A 15439-nucleotide genomic window follows, 5' to 3' on the forward strand; every position below is an offset into this window, starting at 1 on the left:
ATAGATTCGCCATTTTTTTTAAATGCAAAAGATGTTTTGAAGACGTAAGATTTTCGGTTGAAGCAACTGGTGACTTCCGGTCTTAGACTAACTATCCTCTGGATAGCCAAAAACATCCGTTTGAAGGGGAGCTAAAGTGAACAGAACTTTCCCTCCCGCACGGGTTGTACGCTGGGTTTGGGACCGGCCACGTAAAATACAGCCCCAATGAAAAGGTCACAACAGCCTCGGATGAGAGACCCGCTCTTGATCCAACCTATAATATTTTATTATTCATAAATATCTTCAAACTAGTCAAGCAATGATATATTTAAAATCGATTTTCAAATCGTTTAGAGTGTCATTGGTCTAATTCTTTACATAACCGCGGCTGCGTCTTAGGTGGTCCATTCGACTAGAATCCTCTAGGATCTCTCTTGATCCAACCTAGAATATTTTATTATTCATAAATATCTTCAAACTGGTCAAGCAATATCTTTAAGGATTTTCAAATCGTTTAGAGTGTCATTAGTCTAATTCTTTATACATATCTAGAATAAACGAAAATTTAGGTAGTGCTCCCTTCATAAAATGATGATTTATATTACCTTATACATAGATATGTAAGTATGTACATTTAACTTTTTAATTTTTGTTGGGTATAATGAAGTCTATAATAGTTTTTATTTTAATACATTCAAATAAATATACTAATTATAAGCATAAATACATATATTGTTTCCCCTTTATTTGGGAATGTACTTTAGTAAACGCAGTTCTTGACTTAACCAAAGAGCAAACGAAAGTAACAGCAGAGAACCAGATTGATGAGCTGTAGCAAGATGTATGGGGACGTAAGTTAATAGAGTCGAAACGCCTAAAGTTGCTTGTAACCATGCCATTGTCATAGTGGCGTTTATAGCATACGATACGCGTTTAGGCAAAACACATTTTCTTGAATACATCCATAGGAGAGAAACGGTGAATACAGTAGTAATTCCAAAAATTCTATGATTAAATTGCACTGTTGTGGGGTTTTCCGTAAAGTTTCTCTGTATCGGTTGATATAATAAAATGTCATCAGGAATCCACTTATCACCCATTTTAGGAAAAGAATTATACACTAAACCGGCATCAAGTCCTGCTACAAACGCTCCTGAAACAGCTGTGAGAAATACAAATCCTTTGGATAGATTCGCCATTTTTTTTAAATGCAAAAGATGTTTTGAAGACGTAAGATTTTCGGTTGAAGGTAATAATTTCCTTAATCCTGATGACAAAAACACACTGTATAGAACAAATGCGGCAGCTAGATGTGAAGCTAGTCTATACTGCGATACTCTGGGTACATCATTAACGTCTTGAAATTTATCTTCCAGTCCGGATTTAACCATGTACCAACCCATAAGTCCTTGTAAACCAATGAGTGCGCCAAGTATTACAACACGTTTTTTAGTTGAATTTGTTAAATAGCCCCTTTTCCAAAAATAAACTGCTGGAATTAAAAAAACAGCTCCAATTCCACGGCCCCACATTCTGTGAATATATTCCATCATATATATAAATTTAAATTCATCCAAAGTCATTGAGCGATTTTTCCTAGAAAAGAAACATACTATTATTATTTTTGAATATTTATATTAGTATATAAATAAATACAATTTATACTCTGGGTACTGCTGATAATTCGAGAACTCTTCTTTCCATTCCTCTATAGTAGTTGGTTTTTTTTCACCAAGCAATCTCCACTTCACCATAGATAAACCTGACTCTGTGAGCCGTGTTACACCACCTATTAAAATATTAAACACACATCGTAAAAAAGATACTGGCGGCAATACCTTACTAGACATACCAAGAGCTACAGCAACATATACCATACCACCGCAACATAGTAGCCACGATCCTACTATTTTATCACTTTTTTCTTGTGTACTGTTGCAACGTGTTTGCCAACTTCTCCCCAATTTAGATTCTAAATTAATATTCTGAAATGTTATTTATTCATATTATTCATTTTCTCTAAGGTTACATTTAAAAATACTTACCTTTCGGGAATTACGACTAAGCAAATGGTTATAGCGATTAACCGGCAAAAACCCATTTTTATTTAATAAAAGTCTTGCGACATTCAGCATTATTATTTATCTTATTCCGGCTTCAAATAAATCATATGGTATTGGATAGAGATGTTAACATCACGATTGTATTGCAGTTAATACTGTAACGGATTTCTCGATAAATCGTCTACTTTTTAACTCATTCTTTAGTTCGATCACTGAATTATTAAATAAAAGTCCCAATTTTATGGCTATGCACTTATCTTTAACAACATCTTAATGCTTTATAACTCATAATCCGAACTAACAACTTCTTATTTATATCTCAATTCCTTTTATCATAGCAGCACTTTTTGTTTGTGGGGTTTGGTTACGCGAAACCGGTTTGAGCGGCAAAAGAGTCGGTGTGTGAACTGGCAATTTATCCCTGGTATAAACCTATAACGATAATAATATATAAACCTATAGCAAACGAATCAGCTGTATACCATGGTTTGTACAATGTTCTTTAGTGACACCGAATTACTGGCATGTATGTCCGCGGCGTAAAAATTTCGACAGTGGTAATATTTTTATACATTAAATCCTTATTCCTGATTAAATCTATAGTTACATATATGTAATGTATATTCAAAAAAACGGTAGGAAATTTGGAATTATTCGTACATTGGACAATACATCATATTGCTGTTTCCCTACCGGTGCGATCAATAACCATTAGACACAATAGTTATACCACGAAAAAGTAGCAAGATAACAATCTATGGGAAAGGAAATTAACCAGGTAAATATAAATCATATAGATTCTCAGGACGAAACTGAGTCAAAAGGAAACGAAACAAATTCATACAATGAAAAGATCAAAGATCCTTACGATGTTGCTACAAAATGCCAAACCGAAACTAAAATTGGGTCCGAAGAGGAATCAATAGTCAATTTAGAGATCGAGATTTTACCGGAATTCTTAATGGTAAGAGCTGAAAGTGAACTTTGAACAACATTAAAATAAATATATATTTTCCGAGGGCGAGATAAAAAAAAACAACCCTGCGGAATCAAATACATTTGATGCTCTTGATAACACGGGGAATAAATTTCCAACAGTATGTATCCATACAGATTATTGCACTTAAATAAAATATTACTAATTTTAGTTTAAAACTGCGAAGCTAAATACGCGCTGCTTTTTTCAATTACGTTCTACTGATCCATCTATTATATTGGGATTTATTGATATCATTCGGTTTCATCCTTGCCAGTGGAATGTCCAACACCATGATTTCGACAACAAAGAAGAAAGGGATCAGAGTACTGTAATCATATGCGAAAAATTTAAAAAAGACTTCAATATAAGTATAACACCACAATTGGCGAGATCCAGTATATTGTCCTTGATTCGATGGTTTAAGCGGGAATATCTTCGTTCACAGCATATGGTTAAGAAGAATGAATCTAATGGGGGTCGTTGGAGTCGAGATGGTTATGTGTCTGCTCATCCTTTGTATTTTAACAAGTTAATAGAATTTATTCCTCATAAACATTTAAAATTAAGAAGTTGTAATGATTGTCAGCGAAATTTTAAAACGCAAAATCAACTTTTGACACACAATCACCAAGTTCATGGTGCAGATAAACCTTTTCAATGCCGTTATTGCAAACGAAGTTTTCTGCACCCTTCTACTTGGAAGCACCATGAAAATCGTCATACTAAGATACATGTATGGAAGTGCAAATTGTGCAGTCGAAAAAGTTCCACAAAATCGGATCATAATATACATATGGTGACTCATTCCGATATTCGTGCTTTCGTCTGTGATTTATGTGGTTCTTCCTATAAGAGTAGCACCAGTTTAAATGTACATTTACGAACACATAAAGCACCAAAATTACAATGCCCATTATGTAATCAGATGTTTTACGAAAATTACCGACTTAAAAGACATTTATGTGCCCATGAAGCAGAAACTGCTGTTAAAGCAGAGTGTATTATTAAATTAAACAACTAGTTTTGTTTCAAACTTCGTTTTGCCATTTTTCTTAGAAGCTGCGTTCAAATTATGTTGAGGTAAAATTGTATTGAATATGAAAATTTGAATTTTGCATTTTCAACACAACAATTGTTTTATTTTCAAATTAGCATAATGTTAATCTTGCATAGACAATTAAATTATTTATTTTCATTATCTTAATCGATATTTTGAAAAACTACATTAAAATAGATTTGCTCTATAAAATACCATGAGGGACTTTGAAAACTTATGTACATCATTTATTAATTTAGTTTTAGTTACTGTTCACTACTATCATCGTATTCTAGTATCAATTATTCTTAGCGTATATCCAAAAACTTTATGTCGACTCCTAGTTCTAATAATCGTTTTTCAATTTCTGAAGTGTCCAAACCATTCTCTCTGTTATATTTGTAATTTACGGTAAGTTGTACTTCTTCCAGACCCGCAACTTGATCAAACAGGTTACCTTCTAGCCGTTTGTCGATATCATTTTCCTCTCGAAGTACGCAAAAATATAGTAAAAATACAGCCAAACTTCCAGAAATGACATAAGGTTGAAACCATAACGTGTCCTCAGAACCGCCACTTCTCGTATCACGTGCACGCCAGGTTGCAGCTTTGCTTCCAAAGAACTTTATTGGTTCGTTTGAACTCTCATTAGACGGTTGTTTGGGAATATTTGACACCAGACGATAATACATTTTAGAAATTGGATACCTACCCTGGTATAGTAGTTGTGATCTGGAATATAATTATTTTGATAATAAATAAATCATTTGGTCTACGGCTCTATTCGAGTATAAATGAACCGTGTATACTCTAAATATGTTATGAACATACGCTGATTGGACAGCAGATCTAAAGGACTGCAGCATAATTATTATTCACTTATTTCTTCACCGAAGAATTATACAAATTTCATAATAAACCATGAACTTTTTAGTTTCTTATGTGTACAGATATATTTATTTGACAGCAAAAGTATTGCCAGATAATAATTAAAGTAAACACTAACCAAATTTGCCTTGGAATTTCTCGAAGATCCAGTTATTTAGAAGTCCTTGAAAAAAATTAAAGTTTGACATTCATATCAGCGTATATATTACTACAAAAATATACACAAAATCTAAGTTTAAAATTTGTTTATATTATAGTATTTCTTTGAAATCTACCACAACTCGATTTGCCGCAGCAAAAGTTGTCGTGTCTGAACTCAGTCTACACACACATATCTGGGCAAGTTTCCGTGCATTGACCATAAACTGTTAACTTATTCGCTTAAAATAACATTAAAGAACTAAATTTATTATACAGTATATCTTGCTTATTTGTTTTAATATCATAGAGTATTCTGTTCGTGCGACCTGTCGAAGCAATACCAATACCGACGAATCTTTAAGTTAATTTGTATTCGGCTCTTTACTATAAATTGAAATTGATTCACATCTAATTTATATCTGTGTGTATGTATTTTGCAAAATTTTGACAAATGCATTTCTGTGCATTGTAATAAATTAAAAGTAATTATTCAATGTGGTTCATAAAAGGTTTCTTTAAACATTTTGAAGATTTAAAAGCATTCGTTTACAAAATAAAATCGATGAAAATAGTATCAACATACTAAAACCAAAAATGTCAAAATAAATAGAAAATTGTTTGAAAGCTTCAAATTTATTTATATTTTCTGGACTGTCGAATATATACATACATATATGTATGCTGTTGCATACTGCTAATTTTATTTTCTCAAGCGCATTAGAGCAAAGTCCAATTAGTGCATTTAAGTATGGGCAAAAATATGATTTATGTGTGTGTAAACTACACATATGTATGTACATACATATTGTCTAATTTAAATGCGCCAGTTCTCATAAAGTAAAAACATATTTGCATATATAGTACATAAATTGTATTTTTCTTTACTGCTAAAATTAAAATTTTTACCTGATCCGGAAGAAAATTAAATATAAATGCAGACAACAGATTTTGTAAATAGATACACATACTATACAATTTAGGTTCTGCGTAAATTGTTTATGCATTTTATGTAATACCAGTCATAGTTTTTGGCCAGAGGTTTCGAAATGGCTTCTTCAATACAGTGCGTTACAAGCGCTACCCGTGTTTTGCGATTACTTACTGTAACGTCAAGTTTAAATAAAACAAATTGTTGCAATGCAAAAAAATCACTAAATGCCAGCATTGCTTTTCCCATGCAGGCAGAAGGAAGTACAACGGCATCAAAAGCGCTTGAATATGGTAAAAAAAATTATAAATGCCTTTATATCTTCTAAATAATTTCTAGTTGATAAATTTTTGTTTTTAGCGTTAACAAACAATAAAGAAATTTTGTCTTTGGTTCCAAACTTTGGGCATTCCACTCTTTTAAAAAGCCGATTGAATTACATTTCGAAACCGAATTACAGATACTTTTCAAGTTTACAGAAGACAAACTCGAGTAACAAGTCTGCTATAATCACTGATCAAGTAAGCCTGTTAAAAATTTAATAATATTTAATTAAATTAAATATTTAAGTAATAAATGGTAGAAAAAATAAAAACAATATTTTGAAAATTCTTTCGCGTTACTCAATAATTCTATACATTAATATTTCCTATAATTATCGATTTGGTTATTTTTTTTCTGTTTGCATATACTCCCAAAGAAACTTTTATGAAATTTGATACTGTGTATTATTGCCCCTTCACCACGTTAGGGTTGTGAACGATCCTCTTTATTTTTCCATTCCCTATATTCATTTCGAAAAATATTTTCAAAAGTACTTTCATCTTTCATGTTTACTTTGCTAATTTGTTTATTTGCAAATACAACCCAGTTTATGTGTGTACTTTTCTACAGGAGACATCCTGATCACATATCTCCAAAAGCATAGATAAATTTTAAATTATACTAATCATATGTTGGGCTAGTTTGCAATATAAAAGTTATAGCTCTCCACCATAAAAAATACCTTTAAACATTTGACTTATAAATGTATGTACACACATATTTCTGTATAGTTTTTTTATTTGTTAAGAATTAAATTGATCGAAATTTGATGATGTTTGTTTGTTGCTATATTTTTCATCTTCTATATGTGTTATGTATGTTAATATAGATGAACTAATATAATCTTTAATATGTATTTTTTCATGGTTAGAAGACAATGGTGCCTTGGAATTGTCGTTATCTTTCATCCAAAGAGGTCACGAAAAATATGACATTGTTCACTAATGAACCATTTAAGGGTGAAGTGGATCCAAAAACTTTAAAGTTAGTGTATATTTTTTATTTTATTTGTATTTCAGTTATTACAATGTAAAATATATGTACATGTTAATTTCCCTTCTATTCTCTTAGAATCAAACAGTCTTCTGGGAATCCACTTGTTTTAATGATGGCGTGGCTAATGGCTAAGCAAAAACATTTGAAGAAATATGCTCAAATTTACACTGAAATGGGATTCGATGTTATGATCGTACATGTGACGCCATGGCAACTTCTTTGGCCCGTTAAAGGAACACAAGTAAATATGATTAGGGATACCTTTATTATTGTTAATCAATATTTGTACCCAATAATACAACGAATTGTAATTGTGTGAAATATTCTGGGTTTCGTTGAAATCTAGGTTGTGGCTGCAGATACTCTTAAATTTTTGGAAAATAACGGATCATATACGCCAATTGTTGTTCATGGCTTTTCTGTGGGCGCTTATCAACTCGGAGAAGTGATGTTACAAATGTCTCGTAATAAAGAACGGTAGGGAAAGTTTTGTATTTTGGGTATGTGATTTTTGCTATGTGTAAAAAAGGAGAGATACTTTTTTGCTCTCGGCAAGATGCATTTCTAATTTAGCCGCTTTCAAAAGAACTAAAGAATCAAGTTACTAAATTCAAGAAAATATAAGAGTCAAAATGCAATCGTCTAAATTGAAGTTCATTAAACATCATATTGTAGATGGATGTAGTATTTAGTATATGAACGTACGTATTGATCATTTAAATTTTAAGCGTATTTATATTGTTACCATAAAGGTTTTTTTATATATTCAGATATGCAGGAATATTAGACAGAATTGTCTGTCAAATTTGGGACAGCGCTGCTGATATTACAGAAATCCCTGTTGGAGTGCCGAAGTCGCTTTTTCCTAAAAATCCACGTATGCAAAGCGCTTTACGTAATTACATCCTGTAAGTTTACTGTTATATATGCACTTAATTGCTGCAATTTCAATTTAATATTTCTTTTTATATAGTTACCATATGAAAACATTCCATAATCAAGCCACTATCCATTATATGCGATCCAGTCAAATGTTTCACTCTACTTTAATTAAACAACCAGCATTGTTTTTTGTATCAGAAAATGATAATATTGGACCACCATCGTCGAACCACGCAGTACGTGAAAATTGGGAACGTGCTAATATAAAATGTACTTTTAAGTGTTGGGAGCATTCGCAACATGCAGCACATTTTATTAAGCATCGTGAGGAATACTTAGGGTGTCTATTAAAGCATCTTGAAAGTTCTGGTGCGATCGACAGTATCGGCTTAAAAACACGTGCAAAATTGTAATTACAAAATTAAACAAGTGAAATTAACGAATTTTAAAAAATAAAAATCAAGATTAAACTTTGATAAGGACAAACGTCGTTCATTGTTCGCAGGATTAACTAAAAACTTGTTTGACAACTTTTATGTGTAAGTATACATTATACTTGCATATCAAATCAAAGTATTAATATGTAGAGGAGCAGCTATATCCTGCATTTAGTAGATATCCGAGGCATTTTCTTCTTATTATCATATAAGCCGTATAACGAAAACATGAACACATAACGACGGAAAAGCAAGACAGGAATCGTACAACCTTTATACAAATTATTTTCAATTTAAAAAGTATTAGGCTTTAAGATTATAATCTTTTAAAAATAATATATTGCAATTAAAGCCTTGAAACAAAGGGAAAAACAATTATATATACTAAATATGTGTACATAGAGCAATGAACAATGCCATTGGGACCTACATTATAAACATAAATTCTGTAAAGGCATGTTTTTGAGTGTATTGAATAATAAAGAAATATAGTACATACATACATATGTTCACAAATCACAGTCCATATCTAATTTTCAAATAGTTTTTTTTTTAATTGTATTAAAGCAGCAACAAGTCTAATTATTATCAAGGTTTTATTATCTGTAATTCGCTTCCGATTGAAGCAGTTCTTCAAACTAAAAAAAAGTTGTAAATACATATTATACATTGAAAAACTGCACTTAAATTAACTTACTTATAAACTTAAACTGTCATTTATCTCATACCGCAGTTTATATATTTTTGTATTCTTTAGTACAAACTCTTTACACACGGTGCACTGTCATCAAATATCAATTAATTGTAAAACAACCTGTCTTCGAAGGTTTATTTTACAATTTACACGATTTTCTATAAATTACAGTGCAGTTAGAATATACTCATATTAACTGCAATAATTGAAAACGTACATAAAATAAGTGCCGTTGTTGATGTAATTAAATCTGGATTTGATGTCACCTAAAATCTAGATCTTATAAAAAATTTGACAATCTTTAAAATTAAAGCAACTAGAAAAATTGTATTTAGGAGCCAACACCTTTAGGTAGCGGTCTATAAATTCCCACAACAACTGCATGGTCGCGTTCATAAGGCTCTAACGTAATCTGCTCTTGAGGCTTTAACTTGTCTGCTTGCATTTTTTTAACTTCAGCGGCGAACACTGCCTCTGGTTGCGCAGTAGAATCAATACATGATGCCTTAATAGATATAACGAAATGTCCACCATTTTTAAGGAAATGTTGAGCATTTAATGCGACAATACGCCCTTGATCTGGTTGTGCCACATCTGCAAATATCGTATCAACCATTCCGACAAGCATTCGGTATTTATGAGGATGACGAGCGTCCTCAATTATCGGAATTATATTTGTACGTTTCTTTGCTACATTGATGAGATCACGACCGGAACGATGTGAAAATTCAACGGCATATACAAGACCTTCAGGCCCAACAACATCCGAAACATGTGAAACCGTTGTGCCCGAAGCCCCTCCTAAGTAAAGCACTTTAGAGCCAGGAGGCATGTGAATTTTATCAACTCCTCCCAAGATAGCTGCTGCAAGTTTGGAACGGAAGGGGTTCCATACACGGTACTCTATTTTTTCGCCATTTGTCTAAAAAAAAAAAACAATTGCTCATCATTTTAAATTACAAAATTTACATGCGATTTTCACTTATTTGGTATTTGGTTCAGTAGTGCATTAATCTAAAAATTTGTCACTTTAAATTCGCCTAAAGGTCTCAAACCACGCAAATCTAATTTTGTTGACAAAGTTTCATGGTCACATATTACCATGTTCTGTACCCCTGCACAATCTCATCATTTAAACAGTATACAATACCAAATGATAGAAAAAAAACATACCTCAACAGAAATTCGTTTTTCTCCATAAACATCAGAACCAGGAACAAAGTTTCGTGTTACCAAAGCATCTTCTTTTCCACGTGCTATGAAAACGCCTTCATGGCGATGGGGTTCTATTACAACAGTTTTACCTAGTGCATACAAAATAAGTACCCAATGCTCTATACAAATATTAATATTTTTATACCTCCTTTGAAACCCCCCGCACCACCTCCGCCTCGTCCACCTCGACCTCCTCCTCCACCCCTTCCTCCTCGTCCACCAGGCCCACCTCGGCTACCACCACCGCCTCTACCGCCTCCACCACGACCACCGAAGCTGCTTCGTCCTCGATCGCCACCACCGCGGCCACCACCGCCACCTCGACCACCAAAACCCCCACCACGTCCACGACCACCGCTACCACTGCCACCTCCTCCGCGTGGTGAAAATCCTATTTTGCAAAAATTGATAAATGACAATAAAGTCAAGTTTTACAAAATTTTATTAATTTTGCTCACCTGGTTTCCCCATGTCTTAAATATAAAAGATTTTTAAAATATATAAAACAATACTAACTCCTCCAGACGGCGGAAAAATGCTAACCAAACCAAATCAAACCAAAAGCATGAAAGGCAAAACACGTGTTCTAGTATAGTTTTATTTTTATAATTGGTAGCACTGTTAAAACACAGAGTTGCCTTATAAAAAATACAGGGTGCCTTTTAAATTGTCATAACCGTGCTGTTTTTAGTACAATTATTTATCAATACATTTCTCGAATATAAAAAATGATTTGTTCGTTTGATCATGAACCATGCAAAAATAACTATGCAATCATTTATATTAGTCGTAAAAGTCCTCGTTAGCCAACGGATCCTGGTTAACTTAATCAAACTCATTCTTTTAGTAAAGTTGACCAGGACTTAATTGACTGATGACAGCTAACCAGCCATTAAGAAAACGTTTGGATTATGTATGTATATCTTTACGAAATACTATACCACAGTCGATCTATCTTACTACTTGCAAGTCAAACACACTTATTGTTACTTTTCGTATACATTTATGTGCTGAACACAATGAGCGCGACAGACTGCAAACGACATCTGTAAAATATTAAAGTACACACGTTCTTATGGATACAGTTATGTAGTTGTGCAGCTGCCTCAATAACTGTGTCCTTAAGAACTTGTGTATTTTAATATTTGACAGATGTCGTTTGCAGTCTGTCGCGCTTATTGTGTTCAGCACATCACAATCTATGTATATATGTACATATGTATGTTTCTTATGCAAGTAAAGCCCAAGTTGTATTTGAAAGTGTAAACACAATGACTGCGACGACTGCAGCAGCACGACAGTGAACTGAAAACGTCGTTGTTCATCTTACTACATGTACATTTTGAGAAGCAACAACAACACAATGGCCGGCATGTACAAAAAACAACGCAGTTGTCCATTTTGTGTGTACACAATTTCGTTGTGGCCATACTAATTCCTTTCACTTCAATGAAATTTTAATATTTTGTTCAAAGTGAAATTTTTTATGCAAAAAATAAGTAAATAGGTCAATATTTTTGCTTTAAATTATCAACTGTTATTACAAATGATATAATAAAGCTATAATATAGCTATTTTATGCTTTTATTTGTAAAATAACGTCAAGTTTGTTAGAGCTGTGAATAATTTTACATTTTACATATTAGTGGCATCACCACTCTACCTCCTCTTTCTATCTTCCATTCTACTGTCGTACTACTGTCGTTGGCAAAAATAGGAGGATATTGAAGTTATCGAGAACGACAACTGTCGGCCTGCAGTCGTGCAGCTGTCAAAATAACACTGCCCTTAAGAACGTGTGTATTTTAATATTTGACAGATGTAGTTTGCAGTCTGTCGCCGTTTATGTGTTCACCACATGAGAATAGTTTTGTTCACCTAACAATTGATTGTAACAAAGGTAGGGAAAGAGATAACTTGAGAAAAAAATAAGATACTTTGATGAGTATTTGTACTTATTTTCCTTGTCAAACTGAAACTTTTTAAAAAAGTGGGCGGGGCACCACTCGTGATAGGCTTAAGGAACATCTCACAAACTACTAAAGCTATTTTGACCAAAGAAGTTTTCTAGCACCTGCTTTACAAATATAAAAATATTCCGCAATTGTTAAAAGCTCAGCAACCACCAGCGCAAATTATAATATAAAGGATAACCTTTATATAAACTCATCTCAATCATTTTCATACATTCAAGCGTAATGGTGTCTACATTTGATGTTTATTTTACCTCAAAGTCTTTATTCGAACAACTGATTCTATTTGAATACAATTTAATTTGAATATTATCGTGTTGTTGGGACAGCATTCAAAAGGGATACGTCCAATTCAATGTCAAAATCATGTAGAGCATATAAGCTGTAATCTGTTTTAGGTTCAGTTGGTTTTGAACCGCCGGTAGTACTTTCCTCAACTTTTCGTTTAGCCGGTAGTATTGCCTGTGTCGGTTGAATGGTTGGTTCGCTTTTTTTCTCAACTGATTTGAAACCCATGCGTGGTTGAGTAATACGTCGCGTGAATGGATCAGAAATCTTTAAACCTTTATTAGCACGTGCTTCTTCCAAAATTGCTTTCTCAGCATCTTCAACATTTCGTTTTCGATTTCGATCATTTATATATGATATTAAGCTAATGCTACTTGATCGCTTTTTATCGAGTTCTGATGCTCGACTTTCTAGCTCGTCAATTTGTTGACCTAAATCTTGAGCTACATCATAATCTCCACGTAACATTGCAGCATCTCTTTCTTTCATTAGGCAGGTTTTTCTCATTGCGTAATTAGTGGGTCTATTTCTAAACCGATTTTTTTCCTCTATGATTTTTTCGACGTCTTCGTCCTTAAACTCATAATTAAGAGCTTCTTTGATATCTTTTTGTTTTCGCTCAATCATATCGATTGTTGGCATCGGAACATTTTGTTGTGCACATATGTCACGCCATTTAGCATATTCAGTTTCGGTAAACTCTTGATTGGAAATGAACTCTAAACGAAATACACGTTCCTGAGTGCCGTGTTTAAGTTTTAAGCCTCGATTAGTCCGAGTTTTTCCAAGGCTATAAATTTTAGCAGTTTCCACCACACCAACTATTTCAGCCACCCTATAAACTGGTTTTTGACCGTTATTACCAATACTTATACGTACAAAACAATTCATAACTGTTCGCTCAAACATAGGAAGATTAATAAACCGTTCCATTTTGAATCTTGACAGTCGCAACTTGTTTAATTCGTCTCGAGTGCTAATATATACTGGCTCTCTTATAGCGTCCTCTTCATCTTCCGATTCACTGGAAGATTTACTACTACTAGCTGAACGTGAACGCTTTTCGGAAGGCTTTTCGTCTTCTGTATCACTACTAGCTGAATCGTCGGAATAAATTTCGGAAGCCTTTAGCTTAACAGAAGACTTTCCTCCGGAGACTCCTTCTAGTTCTTCTTTTTCTTCCTCCTTATCGCGTTCAGCTTGACGCTTAGCCTCCTCTTCCTCTGGAATTGTTATTGCAATTGAAAATATATTTGTATTGAATTATATTTCCGATGATATGTAAAAATATACCTCGTTTTGCTTTTCCCTCGCGTTTAGCTTTTAACATTGCCATCGCGGTGCTACGCTTATCGTCAGTCCTATTCATTTCAACGTTCTTCTTACGTTCTTTGGATCGTTCTTTATGATCTAAATTTTCTACAGTATTTTGGTCATCTGTTAAGAGTTTTTGATCAAGTAAGATCTCCTCGGTTATTGGTGATGGCAGTTCCAAATCTTGAGTAATAGTAGATATTACTATCTCTTCATTTGGCTCTTTTTCTACAATTGGAATTATTTTTACTTCAGTATTTTCATCTTTATATTTCTGTTTCAATTTCTTGGACACGCTACTCTTCTTATTTTTTTGTTTATTAGGTTTTATAGCTTTTTCTCCCCGTCGCGCTAATTTAAGTTTGCGCTCAATTTCCCATCGGGTTTTCAATAAATCTCTCTGCTCGATACGTTTAAAAATCTCCGTTTCACGTTCTTTTTCAGAAAGCCCATTTAGGCGCTTACGATCTTCTTCGTCTCCCATGAGGTTTTCATCATAACCATCATCAAATTCTGAATCTGAGCTAGTATCCGAACTTTCTTCGGAACTTGAATCGGAATCGCTTTCTTCTTTACCATCACTCTCCGAAACCTCTCCCTCTTCTCGGGGAATAAGTTCCTTCCCCAAAATATCATTTTTTTTATTTTGACAGTCATTTTCTTCTTCTGAATCCGATGAATCTGATTCCTTGTTAACTTTTTTTATGCGTGTTTTTTTTGCAGCAGTGGAAGTACTTGCCCCCTGCGCCCAATCTGAGTCCGAATCAGATCCAGACAATGTTGCAGCTTTAACTTGAGTCGTGTTCGTTCTGGACTTCTTCTTTGCTAGAGATAATAGCTCCTATAAAATGCAAAGAAATATTTAGAAACTTTATTTTCATTAGTATAAGATTTTTTTTATGATTTATATTTGTTTTTGTACTACTAAAACTCTACCGATTCAAGGTTAGATGCAGTATCGCTGCTATCATCGTCCGATTCTATTAAAGTTTGTTTTCGACGTTTACCCATTTTTTATAAACTGTGACAAGAAAAAAAAACAAATGACGATAATAAAAGTATGAATACTATCCTCAAGTCAATTTTCTAGTGAGGAGAATTATGCTCTCAGTGTTCGAAATAATCGATAACTGCTGTATTGACTAAAGACATTGAATTTGTAGCTATGTGACCATTTTATACAACGTACAAACTCTTTGCGCAATGATATTCCATATTAAGCATAAAGATTTCTTGTTAATAAACTGATTCCGTTTTTACAGTAAGTCAAATTATTTTCAACGGCCATAATTTCGTAAG

At 33.3% G+C, this 15439-nt stretch overlaps 6 protein-coding genes across 17 annotated transcripts; 2 read left to right on the forward strand and 4 right to left on the reverse strand.

Moving 5' to 3' along the window:
• Positions 1-405: 405 nt before the first annotated feature.
• Positions 406-2168, reverse strand: LOC126757226 (cytochrome c oxidase assembly protein COX15 homolog). Its single transcript, XM_050470943.1, has 4 exons — positions 2028-2168; positions 1835-1967; positions 1639-1771; positions 406-1578 (listed from the first exon to the last, which is right to left on the reverse strand). Exons 1-4 carry the CDS (start codon positions 2115-2117, stop codon positions 726-728), a joined length of 1209 nt encoding a protein of 402 aa, XP_050326900.1. The 5' UTR covers positions 2118-2168; the 3' UTR covers positions 406-725.
• A 317-nt stretch (positions 2169-2485) lies between these two features.
• Positions 2486-4057, forward strand: LOC126757228 (zinc finger protein 718-like). 3 transcript variants are annotated; one of them, XM_050470954.1, is made up of 5 exons: positions 2486-2602; positions 2685-2823; positions 2899-3009; positions 3065-3142; positions 3194-4057. In XM_050470954.1, exons 2-5 carry the CDS (start codon positions 2803-2805, stop codon positions 4043-4045), a joined length of 1062 nt encoding a protein of 353 aa, XP_050326911.1. In that variant the 5' UTR covers positions 2486-2602; positions 2685-2802; the 3' UTR covers positions 4046-4057. The 3 variants fall into 3 exon arrangements, with proteins under 3 accessions (XP_050326911.1, XP_050326912.1, XP_050326910.1); XM_050470955.1 differs by having other exon boundaries at positions 2906-3009; XM_050470953.1 differs by having other exon boundaries at positions 2685-3009.
• Positions 4058-4189: 132 nt separating this feature from the next.
• LOC126757231 (uncharacterized) lies at positions 4190-5333 on the reverse strand. Of its 3 annotated transcripts, XM_050470959.1 has the most exons (3): positions 5224-5333; positions 5067-5111; positions 4190-4792 (listed from the first exon to the last, which is right to left on the reverse strand). In XM_050470959.1, exon 3 carries the CDS (start codon positions 4750-4752, stop codon positions 4369-4371), a length of 384 nt encoding a protein of 127 aa, XP_050326916.1. In that variant the 5' UTR covers positions 4753-4792; positions 5067-5111; positions 5224-5333; the 3' UTR covers positions 4190-4368. The 3 variants fall into 3 exon arrangements, with proteins under 3 accessions (XP_050326916.1, XP_050326915.1, XP_050326914.1); XM_050470958.1 differs by having other exon boundaries at positions 5067-5295; XM_050470957.1 differs by lacking the exons at positions 5067-5111; positions 5224-5333 and adding an exon at positions 4892-5027.
• A 28-nt stretch (positions 5334-5361) lies between these two features.
• On the forward strand, positions 5362-9172 carry LOC126757227 (uncharacterized). Of its 8 annotated transcripts, none has more exons than XM_050470948.1 (8): positions 5362-5458; positions 6070-6310; positions 6378-6538; positions 7213-7325; positions 7413-7578; positions 7684-7814; positions 8108-8245; positions 8311-9172. In XM_050470948.1, the coding sequence occupies exons 2-8, from the start codon at positions 6136-6138 to the stop codon at positions 8630-8632; spliced, it is 1206 nt and encodes a 401-aa protein (XP_050326905.1). In that variant the 5' UTR covers positions 5362-5458; positions 6070-6135; the 3' UTR covers positions 8633-9172. The 8 variants fall into 8 exon arrangements, with proteins under 8 accessions (XP_050326905.1, XP_050326901.1, XP_050326908.1 ...); XM_050470944.1 differs by having other exon boundaries at positions 5374-5514; XM_050470951.1 differs by having other exon boundaries at positions 5374-5458; positions 6109-6310.
• Positions 9173-9233: 61 nt separating this feature from the next.
• LOC126757229 (rRNA 2'-O-methyltransferase fibrillarin) lies at positions 9234-11149 on the reverse strand. The gene is made up of 4 exons (XM_050470956.1): positions 11024-11149; positions 10711-10956; positions 10524-10654; positions 9234-10272 (listed from the first exon to the last, which is right to left on the reverse strand). The coding sequence occupies exons 1-4, from the start codon at positions 11034-11036 to the stop codon at positions 9682-9684; spliced, it is 981 nt and encodes a 326-aa protein (XP_050326913.1). The 5' UTR covers positions 11037-11149; the 3' UTR covers positions 9234-9681.
• Positions 11150-12761: 1612 nt separating this feature from the next.
• LOC126755213 (RNA polymerase-associated protein Rtf1) lies at positions 12762-15235 on the reverse strand. Its single transcript, XM_050467611.1, has 3 exons — positions 15077-15235; positions 14120-14981; positions 12762-14049 (listed from the first exon to the last, which is right to left on the reverse strand). Exons 1-3 carry the CDS (start codon positions 15149-15151, stop codon positions 12848-12850), a joined length of 2139 nt encoding a protein of 712 aa, XP_050323568.1. The 5' UTR covers positions 15152-15235; the 3' UTR covers positions 12762-12847.
• Between the last annotated feature and the right edge of the window lie 204 nt (positions 15236-15439).

Source organism: Bactrocera neohumeralis, chromosome 4 (genome assembly GCF_024586455.1).
Source record: "Bactrocera neohumeralis isolate Rockhampton chromosome 4, APGP_CSIRO_Bneo_wtdbg2-racon-allhic-juicebox.fasta_v2, whole genome shotgun sequence".
NCBI lineage: Eukaryota > Metazoa > Arthropoda > Insecta > Diptera > Tephritidae > Bactrocera > Bactrocera neohumeralis.

Bases quoted from the DNA above. Each gene is read 5' to 3' on its own strand.
- LOC126757228 (XM_050470953.1), top strand. From the start codon at position 2,803: ATGGGAAAGGAAATTAACCAGGTAAATATAAATCATATAGATTCTCAG. The intron at 3,010-3,064 runs GTAAGAGCTGAA...ATATTTTCCGAG, and splicing joins TTTTACCGGAATTCTTAATG to GGCGAGATAAAAAAAAACAA. The intron at 3,143-3,193 runs GTATGTATCCAT...TACTAATTTTAG, and splicing joins CGGGGAATAAATTTCCAACA to TTTAAAACTGCGAAGCTAAA.
- LOC126757231 (XM_050470957.1), bottom strand. From the start codon at position 4,926: ATGCTGCAGTCCTTTAGATCTGCTGTCCAATCAGC. The intron at 4,793-4,891 runs GTATGTTCATAA...ATTATATTCCAG, and splicing joins AGATCTGCTGTCCAATCAGC to ATCACAACTACTATACCAGG.
- LOC126757226 (XM_050470943.1), bottom strand. From the start codon at position 2,117: ATGCTGAATGTCGCAAGACTTTTATTAAATAAAAATGGGTTTTTGCCG. The intron at 1,772-1,834 runs GTATGTCTAGTA...ATATTTTAATAG, and splicing joins ATATGTTGCTGTAGCTCTTG to GTGGTGTAACACGGCTCACA. The intron at 1,579-1,638 runs GTATTTATTTAT...TTTCTTTTCTAG, and splicing joins CAGTACCCAGAGTATAAATT to GAAAAATCGCTCAATGACTT.
- LOC126757227 (XM_050470948.1), top strand. From the start codon at position 6,136: ATGGCTTCTTCAATACAGTGCGTTACAAGCGCTACCCGTGTTTTGCGA. The intron at 6,539-7,212 runs GTAAGCCTGTTA...TTTCATGGTTAG, and splicing joins CTGCTATAATCACTGATCAA to AAGACAATGGTGCCTTGGAA. The intron at 7,815-8,107 runs GTAGGGAAAGTT...TTATATATTCAG, and splicing joins ATGTCTCGTAATAAAGAACG to ATATGCAGGAATATTAGACA.
- LOC126757229 (XM_050470956.1), bottom strand. The intron at 10,655-10,710 runs GTATAAAAATAT...TGTATGCACTAG, and splicing joins TGCGGGGGGTTTCAAAGGAG to GTAAAACTGTTGTAATAGAA. The intron at 10,273-10,523 runs GTATGTTTTTTT...TTTTTTTTTTAG, and splicing joins AAAAACGAATTTCTGTTGAG to ACAAATGGCGAAAAAATAGA.
- LOC126755213 (XM_050467611.1), bottom strand. From the start codon at position 15,151: ATGGGTAAACGTCGAAAACAAACTTTAATAGAATCGGACGATGATAGC. The intron at 14,982-15,076 runs GTAGAGTTTTAG...TGCATTTTATAG, and splicing joins CTGCATCTAACCTTGAATCG to GAGCTATTATCTCTAGCAAA. The intron at 14,050-14,119 runs GTATATTTTTAC...TAACAATTCCAG, and splicing joins CGAGGGAAAAGCAAAACGAG to AGGAAGAGGAGGCTAAGCGT.